Here is an 18,836-nt window from a genome sequence, read left to right as displayed (position 1 = left end):
TGTGGACTGACACTACTGATCAGCCATGCTGTGGCAGCGACCCACATACAAAATAAAGAAAGACTGGCACAGATGTTAGCTCAGGGCGAATCTTCGTCAGCAAAAAAAAAAGAAAGAAAGAAAAATCATGGTCTTTGCTTTCAGTGGCAAGGGGCTAATCTTCCCCAGGTCCTGGGTAAACTCGCTACCAAGCGGAAACTGTGCAAAAAGCAGGATGCAATGTGCTTCCCCAGAAGGAGGACAGCCCCGCAGGCCACAGGCCCCAGACCGCTGGTGCTTACAGTGATGTGTGCCTTGTGGAGTCCCACAGCCTCCTTCAGCGAGGACAGGAAGTGGTAGTTGGTGGGGCTCAGGAGTTGGCCGGCAGCTGACAGGTGAAAGGAAACCACACAGCGCTGCCGGGTGCACGTCCCACATGTCTTCAGCAGCCTGGGCACCGGCTCCTTGTACAGGAGAGTGGCCTTGCCCGCCTTCATCACAAGACGCCTAGTGCGGCGTGAGCACAGAGGCTCCAGGGAACTCCACGCGTGCAGTCTCACCTGGGGGACGGGGCGGAACCAAACATGCTTGGTGACTGTGTATTTCGAGAGGAGCGGTAGTAATAATAGACGGAGGCCAGAATCGCAGACCTGGTCTGGAGATGGAGGAAGCTGGCTGAACCCAGCCCCACCAAGCACTAGTGATCAAGTCACTCCACGTCCCAGGCCCCGTCTCTTCACATGTAAAAGGAGACTAACCACAGCGCTAACGTCCAAGCTGTTGCAAGGAAGAAATAACAGAATCCGTGGACGGCACGGGACCTGGCGCGCTGGCATTATTCCGTCAAATGAGCTATTTTCAGTGTCCTCCAAAGAGCAGCCCCCAGACTGCAGTTTCCCCCCTCTCTCTACCTGGCTTTGTTTTAAATACAAGGCTATTTTCCACACGCCCACTCGGAATAATTGTACTGATTTCCACTTTAACTTACCACTTTTAACAATTTCTTTTTATAAAGTTAGGCTATCTCCAAGTTCTCATGATCATAAATAACTTTACATTTAAGTGGCACCTTACAGCTAATTACTCGCTTTCATCTAATTATTTTATTCACTGCTCATTGAAATCTTTTAAGAAGACAGGCTGATGATAGAAGATAACATTCTACAGATGACGACACTGAATCACCGAGACTTTAAGGTGTCAGGTCACGGAATAAACGGCAGAGTTTTACCGTGAATGTAGGTATTCTGACTCCAAGGAGAGCCCATTTTCTGATACAGATACTAGAAACATTTTGATACAAATTAATTTCTCTTTTCTTTTTCCCAAAAGAAATAGAACCAAATAACTAAAGAAATAATCTAAAATTCTTCCTCTGTCTTAGACAGAAAAAACTCCAAGAAGCTTACAGTGAGTGTCACGTTGCACTCTGAGCGAAGGTCTGACACGCCATAGATGAAAAACACGTCTTGATTCTCGAAGCCCACGGGCAACAGCGGAGCGAAGAAATGCCGAGCAAAGTAATGAAGCATCTTCCACTTTCCTCCATACTCTAAAAATAGCCAGGAAAGTGAGGAGATGGGCAGGGTCAAGCAGTCAGAGTCGCATCCACACGGGCCAGCCGTGTGTGACTCTGCACGATCGTAGGGGCTGAGTGTAGGAGGGGAGCCAACAGTGGTGGGAACCCACATTTGCTGAGGGCCAGGAGCATCCCGGACAGTATCTCATGTCATCCTCACAACACCTGGGTGAAGCAAGTATTCACACCCCACTCTACAAAGGAGGGAACAGCGGCGCTGGAGTTCAGTGGCACAGGCCGCAGGCAGTAGGTGGAACTCAGACTGCCTTCCAACCAGCACACCCGCACACGCAGCTCCGCTCTGGGAGCTCAAGGCACCAAGGTTCCTCCTGTTGACTACATACACATAGAAAAAGAAAGCAGGAGCACTGGCAGCGCACACCTGTTACAAATATTCATCTATAAGAGTTATTTAGAAATAACTCTTATAAGTCTCCTGTCCCATAGGCACAAAATCCTCTGAGCAAAACAAAACCACCACCATCACAAACACGGCTGGCAAAGGCAGACTGGAGAACAGCCAAACTGATGACAATTCACGACAGTTCCTCAACACAATTAGCAGTGTCCTGGAGAATTCTGTACCCTGCTGGCATGTCTAGTATGCTAAACCCATAAATTAAAAAAAATTTCAACATGCCTCTATTTTTGAAAGCAGATCCTTGCCCAAAAAGCACTGCGTCACTGAACAAGTTCCAAGCGAGAGCGCACGCCAGCTTCAGAACTCGCAGGGTAGCCGTGAGAGGGAGGAGCGGGCTTTTGAAGTTCAGATAGAAATGATTTCTGTAGGTCTTGCAAAATTTCAACTCTCAGCACTTCAATCCCAACTCCTAGTATTTCCCCCTAAAAACAATGATGCAGAGAAGGGTGGGGAGAGGCCTTTCTTCTTAGATCTATAAAATGAAGTAGAACTTCCATTTGGAAAGTTTTCTCATAAAGGGAAGATGGCTCAGACCTGAGGTAAGTCCCCTACATACTCTCACATGTCATGTCATATCCATTACCACGGAAAGGCTTCAAATGTGTGGATCCAGCGATCAAGGCCATAAACAGGAAGTGAACTCAGGAGAACGGGAATTGAGGCAAAAGGCCTCAATGACACATACCCTAGCTACTAATCAGTGACACGGTCTGGATGCCAACATAATCTTCCACATAACCGGCTAAGAATGCTCTGTGACTTCTGGCTTTGCCATTAGCTCTGTAAGGGTCCAAGTTTATGAGCCAAGCAAAACTCCCAGGTGGATTTTTGTACTTGCAAAATTATAACTATAAATAAGACTAACTTTTTAAAAAAGAAATATATAAGAATCTATAGATTCCAAGTAGCTACTGATCCCTTTAAGGTATCACCATTTCGGCTGAGAAGAGGGGACACATATCTCCCCATCCTCACCTGAACAGGCTGTAAGCACCAGAGCAATTGAGCTGATGAAGCAGAATTCAACAGGGGCCATGAGGCTGCCCAGAGAAGGAGCAGATGCAGCATAACTTGTCACAGCTTCTCCCTGGCACCGTTGTGTCTAACAGGTCCAAGGAGACAGTGACCTCTCCATGGAGGCACTGTCCTGCTTCAGTTTAGAAAACAGCAAATTCTTGCTGTGCTATCACACTCTTGCGCTGGGGTTCACCCACTCCTTCTGAAGAACTCGTTCAAATGGTCTGTATATGGTCCTTCAAGGGGAGAATTACAGAAACTGGGCTCTCCCACTTCTTGAACCAAACTCAGAAATCCACACCTCGTCCGCAGACAGACGCGGGGTCAGGGTCCAAGCGCCTCTGCCCAGTTTTCAGCATCCCAGAAAAGCTACTCCCACAGTCTACCCTGATCCTCATCAATACCCTCTTATCCGGATGGGGTCAATAAAGAGTTTTCTCAGAGAAACTTGACCAAAACTCCAGCTCTAAGCACAGTGCACGGGGAGAACTCCTCGGGACTCGCATTCACAGCCGGTGTTAAGAGCCTCACTCAGGAAAACGGCGTTTTTACTTTATGGCCTTACGTCACTTTTGACCCAAAACTTTTGCTTATATTATTATCTGAAATTTGCTTCAAATCACCTCTAGTGAAGGCCAGAGATTCCTTCTTACTCCTTAATGGTTTTTAATGTACCAAAACAGACTAATTCAAACTGCAAGTACCATGCCGGTCATCTCACCTGTGGCTAGCCAAACTGGTTCAACTGGTAAGCCTTGCTACCTGGATTTCTCACTCAACTAACTCTGCCCTCTCTCCCCCATCCAAGATGACCTCAAGGACTTGAAGGGGAGCCAGAGAAACGGACATTTTAATGCTTAGCTGGGCCAACCTTCCATTTGGCTGAATTCTCCTAAACAGAAGAAGAGATGCATAAGTAAATGCTCCTTTTGCCCCAGAAATTCCTCTTAAATAAATTCAAAATTCTGAGCAATAATAGTAAGACATGCGGCTGAGATCGTCATGCATGAATCTACCCTTCATTAGCCTGCTGCTGTGACATTGCACAGCACAGAATTCATAAGGAGGCTGCCTCCAAGGCTCCTGGAAGGACTGAGAAGGCGGGTGGGGTGGCTGCGGCTCACAGCTGGAGTTCTGCTTCGGCTCCTCTGGGCCCTGGGGCTCCGTGCTGTCTCAGGGCTTCTCCTCGCAGGAAGTGCTTTCTCTCAGAGAACGCTGCAACACTCACCTAGGGAAGCCCAGGAGGGAGCCTGCCAGATGTCATTCAGCTGCCAGTACAGCGCCCCCATGGTGTGGCCCTCTCCATGCACCACCTGGCTGCGGCTGCGACGGTAGAACTCCGTCTGTGTTTTGACACACTGGGCCTGCATCACCTGATTCCGGGAAAACAGCAAAACGCAGGTATTACTGTGTGATGTAGCTATCCAGATCAGAGAAGAGCAAAGGCCTGAGTTCTTATTTAAGCAAACTGGATAAATTAGGGAATTTTATTAGCTTTCTATATGCCATTATTATACCAGATCCAGAACTAGCCCCTTGGCATAAGAGAAGCTGTGTCTATACCAGCTGTTCTGTTTGGGAAGCTCAGTGATTGATGTATTATGACACTGGGTGATCAAGGAAACAGGACAGTGTAAAGCTTCTTTGCTAAGATGTGCAGGCAATGATGGAAAACAAAGACTACCATCCCGGAGCAAACGCTGCCTGTAGCCAAACTCCAAGTTGTCTGCAGCGACACTAACACACTCATTGTTGTTTAAAAAGGAGTATTATTAGAAAAAAATGCTATAGGAAAAATAACTATTCTGAGTCTGATACTGTCCAATCCGTAACACCTTTTTTCTAGGCAATCGTTTTTATATCACAACTTTTGATAATGTAAAATTTCTCATGAACGCAATTCTTCCATTATAGCAGAACGGCTGGTAAACTGTAGCAATGGGACGAGTGGATTTACTTCTTGTTTAAGAGGCACTAAAGAGCCTCATGCAGGATGCTTAATTACCGTCATCGTCACTGAAAAGTCTCTCTTTTATGGCTGCTGTTGCTGACACTGTGGGTGTCACGTGCTCTTAGCTTGGGGTTGTAGTGAGGAGGGGCTCATGAACGGGTCACCAAGGAGAACCTGGAGAGACGGTCAGAGCTGCAGGGATTCCTGTCAGAGAAAAGGATGGCCTTAGAGTAGGGCCTGGATCTTCAGAGGAAGAAAAAGAAGGATGCATATATGGCCACTAGAAGACTAAGCCCAGATGCCTTCCTAGAAAGCTGAAAAAGCTCAGATAAAAGCAGAACCTTTAGACAGAGGTAGGGTGGCTAGTGAGGAAGTCACAGATTAGGTTACGGCTCACATGAGGCAGAGCCATAAAATTCCAGAAGGGAGAAGCAAGAAGAAATCATGTTCATCCAATAAGTGTTCAATAAGCATCTAGAGTATGTGTTGCCTGCCAGAAATGGTAAGCCCCTCTTCCAGCAAAAAAGACAGAGCCCACCATCGTGGAGCTTATTGGCTGTGGAGAAGACAGGCCTTAAGGAAAGAATCGCAGAGATACACGTAAACTTTTCACAGAAATAAGTGCTGAGAAGGGGAGGTGTGCAATCTTAGGAGCTAGGATAGTAGGGGAAATGAGTCTAGCTGAAGGGTGAGGATTGGCCTCTCAAAGAAGAGGAAAGGGAAAAGGAGAGAGCGCAGAACCTCGCGGCAGAAAGGACAATATGTGGCAAGAGGAGAAGGCAGAGGGAAGAAATACAGCACAGAAAGGTGGCCTGAGCACAGAAAGCCGGGAGCAACGGAAGGGAGGCTGGGGAGACGGGGGCCCAGACCCGGGGAGGTTTTGGTGTGCACCCAAAGGCAAATGGAAGTCACCAAGAGCTTATAAGGTAAAGGGTGAAGTGATCAGGTTTGCGTTTCTAAAAGACAACTGTGACTACTGAAAGGAAAATAGATGCAGGGCGTTAGGTGGATTTAGGAGACCACAGAAAACTATTACCATCTTCCAGGCAAGAGGTGACAGCTGTGAGCAGACCAAGAATGCCCTTCTATTTAGGAACCAGGCCACCGGGACCACAGTGACGACAGCAGGCGTAGACACACTAAGGGAAGTAAGGATCTCCCAACCAGGGCGGCACCGGGGCCCACTCACAATGACTACAGGGCACAGTCGGAATCTATTAGTCTAACCCTAAGTCAGGGAATGAAATAGAAAAACAGACCCAAGAGCTTTGATCCAGGTCAGTCACGCTAATATGCAATTAGACTCAGGGTCTCTAGGCAAGCTCCTTGTAAAAATACCAGTCTTGCCTGAAGTAAACGAAAAAAGAAAGAGATGTATCTACTTCTAGACCTGGATAGGTAGGCAGAGAGAAATTAAGTCCCTTGAGTAAGCATTCACATGTTTGTTGAGTCATTGTACAAAGTCAGTGTAGTGGAGTAACTTCTAGAAAGTTCAGTGAAGATGAAGTGAAATCTCAGCAGAAACAGATCCGAGGGCAGCACCAATTATCAATCCATGCCTGCTAGAGATTTTTACCTCACATCAGCATGGAAAGTAACTTTTATATACGTTTAAAAGATCTGATAACATCTGAACCCGCTTCAATCACCATGAGCCTCCAAATAATGCCCCCACCAACCAAGCTAAAACTGAGCCACGGGCACGAGGTCAAGCGAGACACAGTCCCGGCCCCTGCAGCACACACACCCGAGGCCCTGAGTGACAGGAAATCTCTGTTCTCATCTCGAAATTCCTGACAAACCAGCCATTGCTTTACGGACTGTGTGTGAGGGAGCACGAGAGGAGAAACTGAAGAAGTCCTCATTGTCCCGATGGGCGACAATAGCGGGAGAGGGATTCCAGTCACCAGACACTCCAGAAGCTGCTGGCCCAGGCAGAGCACAGGCTTCCAACGGCAACCACCGTTTGGGTTCCAGCCCACACCTCTGGGGCTCCCAGGATCTGAAGTGTCCGCACAGCCTGCGCCACTCCTGATACACCAAAGAACCAGAGAACCTGCAACATTCTCATATGACCCCCAGGGGCTTGGATCAGCGTCACAAAGAAGGAGGGTGTCACTCAAGAAGTTTGGGACTGGGAAGTACTGTCCTTGGATCTAGATTTATAAAGCACAGTAAATAGGGAAAAAGTAAAAGTCAATGCTGAAGTGGGAACAAAACGCCAGTGTATCCCAGAGCAGGAAACTGAGACTTCTCTTTCAGACAAGATGAAAACGTGTGGGACAAAGCCCTCACCCATGCTAACAGCTATGCCCGTGCTTAGCAAAGCCCTCACCTACGGAAATAGCTATTCTCCTGCTTAGCTGAGCTGATCCAAGGACAACTAGATACTTTACTGATGGCCTTGGGAGAGGTAGTTTCTTTTTCTTCATGGTGAACTTAAGCTTCTTATCAGGGAAAAAAAATCTGATGAATGTCAAATTATTTACATCTCCCCAAATCCTTTTCTAACCCTTTATTAACATAAACTGTAACTCATATACATTTATAATTTTGTATCCCACTCCCACTTAATTTTCACATACAGTCATGCATTGCTTAACGATGGGGACACGTTCTGAGAAACGCATCGGTAGGCAATTTCGCTGTGTGCGAACGTCACAGAGTGCACCTACACAAACCTGGCAGCGTGGCCTCCTACACGTCACTACCTGGTGCAGCCTGTGCAGCATGCTGTGGACTGAACACTGCAGGCAGCTGTAACACAACGGCAAGCGTTTGTGTGTCTAACATATCTGAACAGAAAAAGTACAGCAAAAACATGGCAGAAAAGATAAAAAATGGCACACCTGTATCGGGCACTTAGCATGAATGGAGCTTGCAGGAGTGGAAGCTGTAGGTGTCAGTGAGTGAGTGGGGAGTGACGTGAAGGCCCAGGACATCACGGGACACTACTTAGGCTTTATCCACACTGTCCACTAGGCTACACTAAATTTATTGAAAAAATTTTCTTTCTTCAATAATAAATTACCTTAGCTTATTGTAAATTTTTCACTTTATAAACGTTTTAATTTTTTTAACTTTTTGGCTCTCTTGTAATAAACAAAAATATTTTCCTTCTCTACATCCTTATTCTATAAGCTTTTTTTCTTTTCCTTTTTTTTTTTAAGGATTGGCACCTAAGCTAACAACTGTTGCCAATCTTCTTTTTTTTCTGTTTCTTCTCCCCAAATCCCCCCAGTATATAGTTGTATATTTTAGTTGTGGATCCTTCTAGTTGTGGCATATGGGACGCCACCTCAACATGGCCTGATGAGCAGCGCCGTGTCCGTGCCCAGGATCCGAACCAGCAAAACCCTGGGCCGCCAAAGCAGAGGGCACAAACTTAACCACTCAGCCATGGGGCTGGCCCCTATAAGCTTTTTTCTATTTAAAAAAATTTTTTTTTTACTTTTTAAGCTTTTCTGATAAAAACTAAGACACATGGGCCAGCCCCAGTGGCCTAGTGGTTAAGTTCAGCACACTTTGCTTCAGCGACCCAGGTTCGGATCCTGGGTGCAGACCTACACCACTTGTCTGTTAGCGGCCATGCTGTGGCAGCAGCTCACAAGATTGGCAACAGATGTTAGCCCAGGGCAAATCTTCCTAAGCAAAAAAAAAAAAAAAAAAAAGAAGACACAAACACACACATTAGCCTAGGCCTACAGAGCATCAGGATCATCAATATCACTGTCTTCCTCCTCTACATCTTGTCCTGCTGGAAGTTCTTCAAAGGCAATAACAGCACGGAGCCGTCATCTCCTACGACGACAATGCCTTCTTCTGGAACACCTCCTGAAGGACCTGCCTGAGGCTCTTCTTGAGGGGCTGTCACTCTTTTCAGAAACATGTCCATGTGGTTTGCTTGGTTTGTGTTTTTTCCTCTTAGATTTGCTTGTGAGCAGATAAAGCACCTTGAATGTCCCTCTCTATTAATGAAAACCTTTTGGTATTGGGGTCTATGTTTTCAAACTTTTTAAAAAGCTTGTTGAGGTCTGCAAAAGCTTCTGCTAAACCCTTTACTGTAAAGTTTCTTGCGGGGTTTTCTTCTCCTGCAGTTTCCTTTTCTCTTCCCTCTTCTTCAACTATGCATTCCTCTTCCAGTTCCAACAACTCCTCATTGGCCAAATCCTCAGGAGCCACTCTAGGAGCTCTCAACATCATCCTCACCCACACTCAAGTTACAGTTGTTTCCATCTCAACCACAGCCTTGTTGATTTCTGCAACCTCCTCATCCTTGGCAAATCCTTGGAAGTCATGGACGAACCTCTTGAGTGTCTTCTTCCAGACGCCATTCACACACTCCCTGGTGACATCACCCTCAGCCCAAGCAAGGTTCTTGACGCCATCACAGATGTTGTAGTCCTTCCAAAATTGCGTGAGTGTCTTCTCTGTGTCTTCCTCAGTTGCAGCATTAGCCTGGGCAAAGGTCCTCCTCAGGCAGTAGGCCTTAAAAGCTGCTCTAACTCCTGGATCCACTGGTTGGATCACAGAGGTGGTGTTGGAGGGAGAAACACCACTCTGATATTGGGATGAAGATCACCAATAAAGGAAATCTGTCCAGCAGTGTTATCAATAATAAGAAAAATCCTGAAAGTTATGTTTTTCTCTAAACAAAACTTATCCTTTCTCCATAGCAATGTCAGAGGGCATCTTGGAAGAGGAGCTGGGTCATCCATGACTTCTCACTGCTCCTGTAGTGCACTGGCAGTGTGAGCTTACTGATGTGTTTGAAGGCCCTGGGGTTCTCTCTGTGCCAGATCACAAAGGGTTTCAGTTTGTACCCTTTGACACTGCCCCACAAGCAGGACTGTTATCCTGTCCTTAGAAGCCTTGAAACCTGGCATTGTCTTGGCCTCCTTATGGATGAAAGTCCTTTCAGACATCTGTTTTCAGAACAGGGAAGTTTCATCCATATTGAATATTTGCTCTGGCAAGCAATTCTCCTCCACAATCAGTTTATCTAGAGTTTCCAAAAATTCTCCAGCTGCCTTCGCATCAGCACTCGCAGACTCAACTCTCACTTTCACATCATGTGATGAATAACGATTCTTGAATCGTTTAAACCACCCAGGGCTAGCAGTAAATTCAACATGGTAGTCAAGTCCAGGCCTTTCTTTCAACATCACAAACAAACTTTTTGCTTTGGCATGATCGTCATGGTGTTGAGAGGCATACCCTTCTGTGTCTGGTCTTCAATCCAGGTCATTAGAAGTTTCTCCATGTCTGATAGGGGCCCTTCGCAAATTTTTCTTAGTCTCATTGACATCAATGCAGCAGATCCTTTAACAGCTTCTGTCACTTTGCTCTTGTTCTTTAGGATCATAGCTACGGTGGAATGTGACATGCCTGACTGGCGAGCAATAACCATCACTGATTTTCCACCTTCATAGCCCTTAATCACTTTTAATTTTGTTTCCAGGTCAATCACTCAATGTGGCCTCTTACTGGCAACATTAGCAGTGGATTTTGTATGGTTAGGGGCCACGATGAACAAAACAACACAAGATCAAATCAAGCACAAGAGAAAATGATGCAATCAAGAGACACGGGATGTATGAGGCTGCTGACGTAACAGCACGCTGTTTTACAGTGAACTTTTTTTTTGTAAGTAGAAAAGGTACACTCTAATAACAATAAAAAGTATACTATAATAAATACATAAACCAGTCACAAAGTCATTTATCATCACTATCAAATATCATGCGCTGTACATAACTGTACGTGCTATACTTTGATACGACTGGCAGGGCAGCAGTTTGTTTCCACAGCATCACCACAAACACTGCTACGCTACGACGTTACCGTGGCTATGACGTCACTAGGTGATAGGACTGTTTCAGCTTCATTATAATCTTACGGGACCACTGTTGTATATGTGGTCTGTCCTTGACCGAAACATCAACACACAGCGCATGACTGAATGTACATTTCCACACGCTGGCACTTTCTATATATCTCCGTGCTTTAAATGGTGATATAGTTATACTATAGCTTGATCAATCATTCTCCAATTATTAGGCATTTGGTTTCTAGCTTATTTCTTTAAATACAAGAGCTAAAAACATTTTATGTTCAAATTAATTTCTTCACTTCTTGCGTTGTCTCATTTGGTAATAACACATGACAAATTTTAAAGGCCCTGGTGCACATGGCTATACTAGATTCCAGTCAAGAGGCTGCAATAAACTGGTGGCCTCCAGGCTGAACTCAGACCCACACGGGTTAACTGGCCCACACAGTGGCTGTCTTTTGCTTCTTGTTGACATCGTCTAATGTCTGAAGTCAGGGCCTCTATGCTCCGTTTTGTCACAATTCCCAATAGTCCTACTCTCACCCGTGTAAATTGGCCCCTACAAACATTTGAGTTTTCTGTCCCTAAGCTATTTCAATTATCAGAACCACCTGCAAGATATATTTATTTCTGCATATCTATTCTAACCATTTCCTTGCTATAATTTATCTTCTCTGGTCTAATTCGTAAATATTAATAACTCTTTAGAATTTTTAAAAAATTTTTTGAATGCAAACAGGACTCCTAACACTTGCCAGCAACGAAAGGAAAGAGCATTAGGCAAGCTCTAACTAGTAGCCTATCCTACCTGAACTCAGTGTGAAGGAGGATAACCAAGACTCTCAAGTGCTCCGGGCTCCAGCACGGTGTGGTGCACTCCACAGACAGACGGTGCCATGCCACTGACGTGGGTCTGGGTTTACCAGACCAGTGGTTGCCAGTCAGGGAGAATGAAGGACACTTTAGTTCCCTGGAAAACCTCAGGAACCGCCTCTCTCCCTTTAAAAACTGTACCTATATTTATACACTCACGCATCCTTCCCTACAGAGGGCAATCTTTACATGTAAGAGGGATTAAACGCTTAGTCATTTCCTAGGCTACTCAGTCCCACTGTTAGCAGACAAACCTTATTCTAGTTTCAAAAGTATGCCTATTTTCAGCAGCTTGCTTGGTGACACTTATGAAATCAGCCTCCCTAGAGAAACAGAAGGTAGGTAAGGAGAAACCAGACTGGGCAGCAAGACACAGGTTGCAGTTCCAGCTTTGTCGCTGGGGTGGAGGCCGCTGGCTGTCCACAAAACACATCCTCCCCATCCTCCAGAGAGACAGAGCTGGAGCTGGGCCGCCTGCCCAGAATCACAGCCCGACCCTGGAACCAGGAGAAGCCACACAACTGAGTTATCCTGACAGAGGATGGTCTATATACTTTATTTACTTAACACTATCCTGACGTAAGAACTGAGATATAATGCACACCATACAACTCACCCTTTCAGAGTTTACAATTCATTGGGTTTTAGTATAGTCACAGGTTGTACAACTCTCACCACTACCTAATTCCAGAATATCTTCACCACCCCAAAAAGAAACACTGTACCATAAATGGTCACTCCTCATTCTCCCCTCGACCCTGCTTCTGGAAACTACTAATCTACTTTCTGTCTCTAGGGAATTGCCTATTCCGGACATTTCATATAAGCTGAATGATACAATATGTATGGATGGCCTTTGTGACTGGCTTCTTTCATTTAGCATAATGTTTTCAAGGTTCATCCACAATGTGGCATGTATGAGCATCTCATTCCTTTTTGTTGCTGAATAATATTTCAGTGTATGCATTTGCCAGATTATATTTATCCATTTGTCAGCTGATAAACATTTGGATTGTTTTAACTTTTTGGCTATCATGAAAAATGCTGCTATGAACATTTGTGTACAAGTTTTTCTGTGAACATATGTTTTCAATTTTCTTGGATATATACCTAAGAATAGAATTTCTGAGTCCTATGTTTGGCTTTTGAGAACTGACCAGCTTTTCCACAGCAGCTGTACCATCTTCCATTTGCACCAGCAACATATGAGAATTCCAATTTCTCCACATCCTTATTGTGATAGTTAACTTTATGTGTGAACTTGACACATAGGGGATGGGTCCGACTGGGATCATCCAATCCAAGGTTGAGGGCCTGAATGGAAGAGGAAGGGCAAATTCTCTCTCTTCTCTTGAGCTGGGACATCCAGCTTCTCCTGTCCTTGGACACTGGAGCTCCTGGTTCTCAGGCCTTCAGAGAGATGTCTATTCAAATCTTTTACCCGTTTCTTAATTGAGTTGTTTTTTAATTATTGAGTTATAAGAGTTTTTTAATTATATTCTGGACATTAGATCCTCATTAGATATATAATTTGCATTTTTTTCACCCATTCTGTGGATTATCTTTTCACTTTTCTGATAGTGTTTTTAATTCTGATGAAGTCCAATTTATCTATTTTTTCTTTGGTTGCTTGTGCTTTAGGTGTCATACCTAAGAAACTGCTTCCCAATCAAAATTCACAGAGACTTACACCTATGTTTTCTTCTAAGAGTTTTATAGTTTCAACTCTTACATTTGGATCTTTGATCCATTTTAAGTTAATTCTTGTGTATGAAAAAAAATTCATTCTTTTCCATGTGGATATCCAGTTCTCCCAGCACTATTTGGGAAAAACACTATTCTTTCTCCATTTTATTGTCTTGGCACCCTTGTAGAAAAATCAATTGACCATAGATGTGTGTGTTTATTTCTGGACTCTCAATTCTATTCAATCAATCTATATGTCTGGCCTTATCTCAGTACCACATCATCTTGATTACTGTAGCTTTGAGGCAAGTTCTGAAAGCAGGATGTATGAGTTTTCCAAATTTGTTCTTTTTTAAGATTGTTTTGACTACTCTGGGTGACTTGCATTGTCATATGAATTTTAGGATCACTTTGCCCATTTCTCCAAAAATGGTACTAGGAATCTGGATAGGGACTGTGCTGAATCTGAGATCAATTTGGGGAGTACTACCACCTTAACAATGTTAAGTCTTCTAAACCATGAACACAGGATGTCTTTATATTTCTTTAATTTCCTTGCACAATGTTTTGTAGTTTTCAGTGTGCAAGTCTTGCATCTCTTTGGTTAAATATATTCCAAAGTATTTTATTCTTTTCGATACTATTATAAATAGTATTGTTTACTCAATTTCATTTGAAATTGTTCGTGGCTTAAAATACAACTGATATTTGTAAATTAATCTTACAACCTGCAAAGTCGTTGAATTAATTTATTAGCTCCAACAGGTTTTTAGGCAGATTTTTTAATGGTTTTCTACATATAAGATCAGGTAATCTGTGACAGAGACTACTCCTTCCTTTCCAATTTGGATGCCATTTGTTTCATTTTCTTGCCTAACTGTCCTAGTTAATCTCATACAATGTTGAACAGAAGTGGCGAGAGCAGGCTGCTTGTCTTGTTCCTGATCTTAAGGGGAAAATTTTCTTTCACCATTAAATATGATATCAGCTATGGGTTCTTCACTGATGCTCTTTTTCAGGTTGAGGAAGCTCCCTTCTATTACTAGTTTATGGAATCTTTTTTCTCATAAAAGGGTGTTGAATTTTGTCTAATGGTTTTCTTTGTCTACTGAGATGACCATACGGTTATTTTTCCTTTATTCTATTTATGTGGTATATTACCTTGGTTGACTTTCATATCCTTACGCAATCTTGCATTCCTAGGATAAATCCCACTTGATTATGGTATATAAACTTTTTTACATGCTGCTGGATTTGGATTGTTAGTGTTTTGTTGAAGATTTTTTTTCTGTCTATACACATCAGAGATACTGGTCTATAGCTGGCTTTTCTTGATATGTCTTTGTTTGGTTTTGGTATCAGGATAATAACGGCTTCACAGAATGAATTGGGAAGTGTTTTCCCCTCTTCTATTTTTTCTAAGAGTTTGTGAGGATTGGGGTTAATTCTTCTTTAAATTTTTTTTAGAATTCACTAATGAGCCATCTTTGTAAAAAGAAGTTTTCTGACTACTAACTCAATCTCTTTAGTCGTTACAGGTCTACTCAGATTTTCTATTTCTTCTGGAGTCAGTTTTTACAATCTATGTCTATCTAGGAATTTGTCCATTTCACCTAGGTTACATGACTTGTTGTCATACAACCATTTCCAGTATTCTCCTTTCACCCTTTTTATTTCTGTAGGGTCAATAGTAATGTTTCCTCTTTCATTCCTGATTTAGTATTTTGAGTCTTCTCTCTTTTTTTCTTGCCAGTCTAGCTAAAGGTTTTTCAATTTTGTTGATCCTTTCAAAGAACTAACTTTTGTTTTTGTTGATTTTTTTCTCTATTGTTCCAATAAGGCCTTTTTTAGTGTGCCAAGTTTCTGATGTCCACTTTACTTAACTACTGAAAATTGATGTTATAATTCAATCAAACACCTTAGTAGTTATAGAATTTCATCTCACTTGCAAAGGGATATAATATTACATAATATTATTATATATATTAGTAAAATCACCTTCCTTCCTTCCCTTCCTTTACCCACCTTATCCCCATCCTAAAAGCTCAGCTTGGCCTGGATCTTCCATCACATCTCAGTGCTGCTTACCAAACAAACACCTGTCCCAGGTAGCAGGTGTCATCAGTACCTGGGCCGACAGCATAGCCTGCCTTTTCTTCTTAGGTCCTGTGATCAAGGTACTTGCAACATGGGGAGATAAAATGGACCCCTAAGAATATGAATCTCTCAAGGGCATCCCCGAGCATCTAGCCCTCATTACATGCTCAATAAATATGTGAAGAATAAATGAAGACACTAGACGGGGCTAATATTAAGGGGTTAGTGAAGACTGTCACTAGCCAGCTTCCTCTCTAAGTGGCAGTAAGAGGTCATGCTGGCAGAGGAAGTCAATTAATAGTTAGTTCACATGTGTCAGTGTGGATAGAGAGTCCCCAAACTAGGCAATGAGGTCTGCAGGACACAGCTTCAGAGGGCGTGCCTAGGTATGCAGCCTATTTGGAATACAGCGCCACAGGATAAAGTAGGAGAACGAAAGGTGAGGCAAGGTTGTTCTGGAATATTAGAATTAAAGAGGTCAGAGTCTAGAGGGATGCCTTTGCAGTTATAAGACAAAGAGAAGACAGAGAAGGATCGAAGCGTGAAGAAACTTACTGCACAGCTTTCTCAGCAAAGATTTTTTGAAAGTTGCTAAAAAAAAAGTTTAATAGAATGTCCTAAAAAGTGGCACACAGGCAGGTATTCTGTTCTTCAGAATAATATGACCGACTATGAGAAAAAGAACAGGGGGTGGGAGTGAGAACAGAGAAAATGAACTACAGAAAGGTGTTACTTCTACTACACAGAATAATAGTATTAACTTTCCTAAAGCCAATGTAGTGAGGGGGAAGCTTTGACCCTGACGTTTCCTGTCTGTATTTCAGTGAAGAAAATCCAACAGTAAAAACAAAAAACTCTCATTCTGATTCCTCTCATCTCAGATCCCATCTAGTCTACCAGAAAGCGCAAGGGAGAATGAGCAAGGACAAGTCCAGCTCCGAGCCAGCACCCAGCAGACACAAGAGCTCACGTCTCAGACAAAAGCCGTCACCAACAAAGATGCCAGCCGCACACCCCGCTCCCAGCCACGGCCCCAATGCTAATGAGGTCAGAAAGAGCAGTTATGTGTGTCAGCTCTCTGAACATGGTTTTGAGGAAACAGAATAAAGTAACAGTAATAAAATGAACAGCTGGGAGGATAAAAGATGGCATGAAAAACAACAGCTGAAAAGATTTTCACACACACACAAGGGTCATCCTATTGTACACATCGAAACTGGGATGCTTATAGAATGCTGGCTGCAAAAGCTGACAAGGATGAAGCGCAACACTTTAAAAGAGACAGATATCAAGTCCATCTTTGAACGTGTGTTCCATGAGGGAAATTCATCAACCACATCACACTGGGAAAACTTCCCTGACCGATAAGATCACGGTTGAAACATTAACGTTCTCTTCATCGGTTTATTACCTTCTGAAAAAGAGTATTCTTTTGGCTTACAGTTTTTTGCATCAGCTTCCATCTAGGGTTTTTTGTTTTCATACAGGAGAAAACTGATGAGAGTGAGCACGACTTTGGATAAAAATTGGTACATTTTTCAGTGCTAAGATGCAAAAATTAAAATGTGATCATCTTGAACAAAAACCTCTGATCTACTTCATTTCATCTCATATGACTGGGATTAGGCTCTCTCAGAACCTGAAATAAGTATAGCAAAAACATCAGTGGTTGTAAGGATAGCAAAAATATGCACTGGTTTTAATATGGTCTTACCTATGTGTGCAGTTCACAGGTTCATGAAATAAAATAGGTAAATTAAAAAAGCAAAATGAAGGGGCCGGCCCAGTGGTATAGTGGTTAAGTTTGTGCGCTCTGCTTTGGTGGCCCGGGGTTTGCAGGTTTGGATCCCAGGTGCGGACCTATGACCACTCATCAAGCCATGCTGTGGCAGCATCCCATATACAAAGCAGAGGAAGACTGGTACAGATTTTAGCTCAGGACCAATCTTCCTCACACAAAAAAAAGTAAAATGGAAACATTAAGAAGAAAATATTATCCAAAATTCAGTTTGATAGCTTATTAAAAAGTTAAATATAAATTTACCATATAACTCAGCAATTTCACTCATACATTTCTACCCAAGAGAAATGAAAATACATGCATGAAAATTGGTATGCAAATATTCATAGCTGCATTATTCATAAGTCAAAAGTTGGAAATAATCCATATGTCCATCAACTGATGAATGGATAAATAAAACATGCTATATCCATACAACAGAATGCTATTTAGCAAGAAAGAGAAATGAAGTCTAGATATATGCTATAACACGGAAGAACTCCAAAAACAGTACGCTCAGTGAAAGAAGCCAGATGCAAGAGATCACACATTGTATGATTCCAGTTATGTGAAATGTAAAGAAAAGTAAAATCAATAGAAACAGAAAGCAGACTAATCTTTGTGTAGGGCTGAAGGGGAGAAAGGAGAGTGACTGCAAATGGGCAGGATGGAGCTTTTTGGGTGTCAGAAATGTTCTAAAATTGGATTATGGGGATGGTTGCATGACTTGATAAATATACTAAAAATCACTTAACCGTACACTTAAAATGAGTGAATTCTATGGTATGCCAATTATAGCTCAACAGATCTGTTTTAAAAATAATCCAGTAAGGTGCATAATGTAACATGCACAGATCTTAAGTGTACAACTCAGTGAATTTTAACATATGTGTGCACCCATGTAACCAGCACCCAGATCAATATATAAAACTTTCTTAGCACTTCAGAAAGTTCCCTTGCACGCTCTCCTAATCATAATTCACCACTCCCTCCACAACAGCAGTGATCACTAATCTGCTCTCTATCATCCTGATTCATTTTGTCTTTCCTGAAACTTCGATGTTTCTTTTGCTCAACACATCTGTAAGATTTATCCAAGTGGTTGCTGATAGCAGTAGTCTCTTCTTTTATACTGCTGTGGAGTATTCCATTGTATAAACATCCTGCAATTTGTTTATAAATTCTTCCGTTAAAGAACATTTAGGTTGTTTCCAGTTTGGGGCTATTATCAAAGCTGCAATGAACATTATGTTAAATGTCTGTTGGCAGACATATGCACTCATTTTTCTTGGGTAAATAGCTAGACTCAAAGAGGAATCAAATGCTTAGCTTGGATAGAAACTACTATAAAATTTTCTCAAGTAGTTAAACAAATTTCCACTCCTACTAACAACGTCTAAAAGTTCCAGCTGTCCCACCTCCTCACCAACAGCTGGTATTGTCACCTCCTCACCAACAGTTGGTATTGTCAATCTTTTTAATTTCAGCCACTATGCTAAAATTACACTGTGTGCATTGCGTGTAGGGGCATCCTGACATGGCTTTAATTTGCATTTCCTTAATAAGGATGAAATTGAGCACATTTTCATATACTTAGTGACATTTGGATATCTTCTTCAG

General features: G+C 42.7%; 1 protein-coding gene across 3 annotated transcripts in view; it reads right to left on the bottom strand.

The window, feature by feature from the left end:
- The window catches only part of MANBA (mannosidase beta), a 113,842-nt gene that overhangs the window by 3,383 nt on the left and 91,623 nt on the right, over positions 1–18,836 (bottom strand). For all 3 annotated transcript variants that reach the window (XM_023637630.2, XM_070263347.1, XM_070263346.1), the window contains exons 14-16: positions 4,225–4,369; positions 1,389–1,531; positions 282–539 (exon numbers count right to left, since the gene is read on the bottom strand). In XM_023637630.2, the coding sequence (XP_023493398.1) occupies positions 282–539; positions 1,389–1,531; positions 4,225–4,369 (546 nt within the window). The remainder of the gene's footprint in view (positions 1–281; positions 540–1,388; positions 1,532–4,224; positions 4,370–18,836) is intronic.

This window comes from Equus caballus, chromosome 3 (assembly GCF_041296265.1).
Source record: "Equus caballus isolate H_3958 breed thoroughbred chromosome 3, TB-T2T, whole genome shotgun sequence".
Classification (NCBI taxonomy): domain Eukaryota; kingdom Metazoa; phylum Chordata; class Mammalia; order Perissodactyla; family Equidae; genus Equus; species Equus caballus.
The sequence above is the reverse complement of the archived record's forward strand: the minus strand, read 5'-3'. Positions and strand labels throughout refer to the sequence as shown.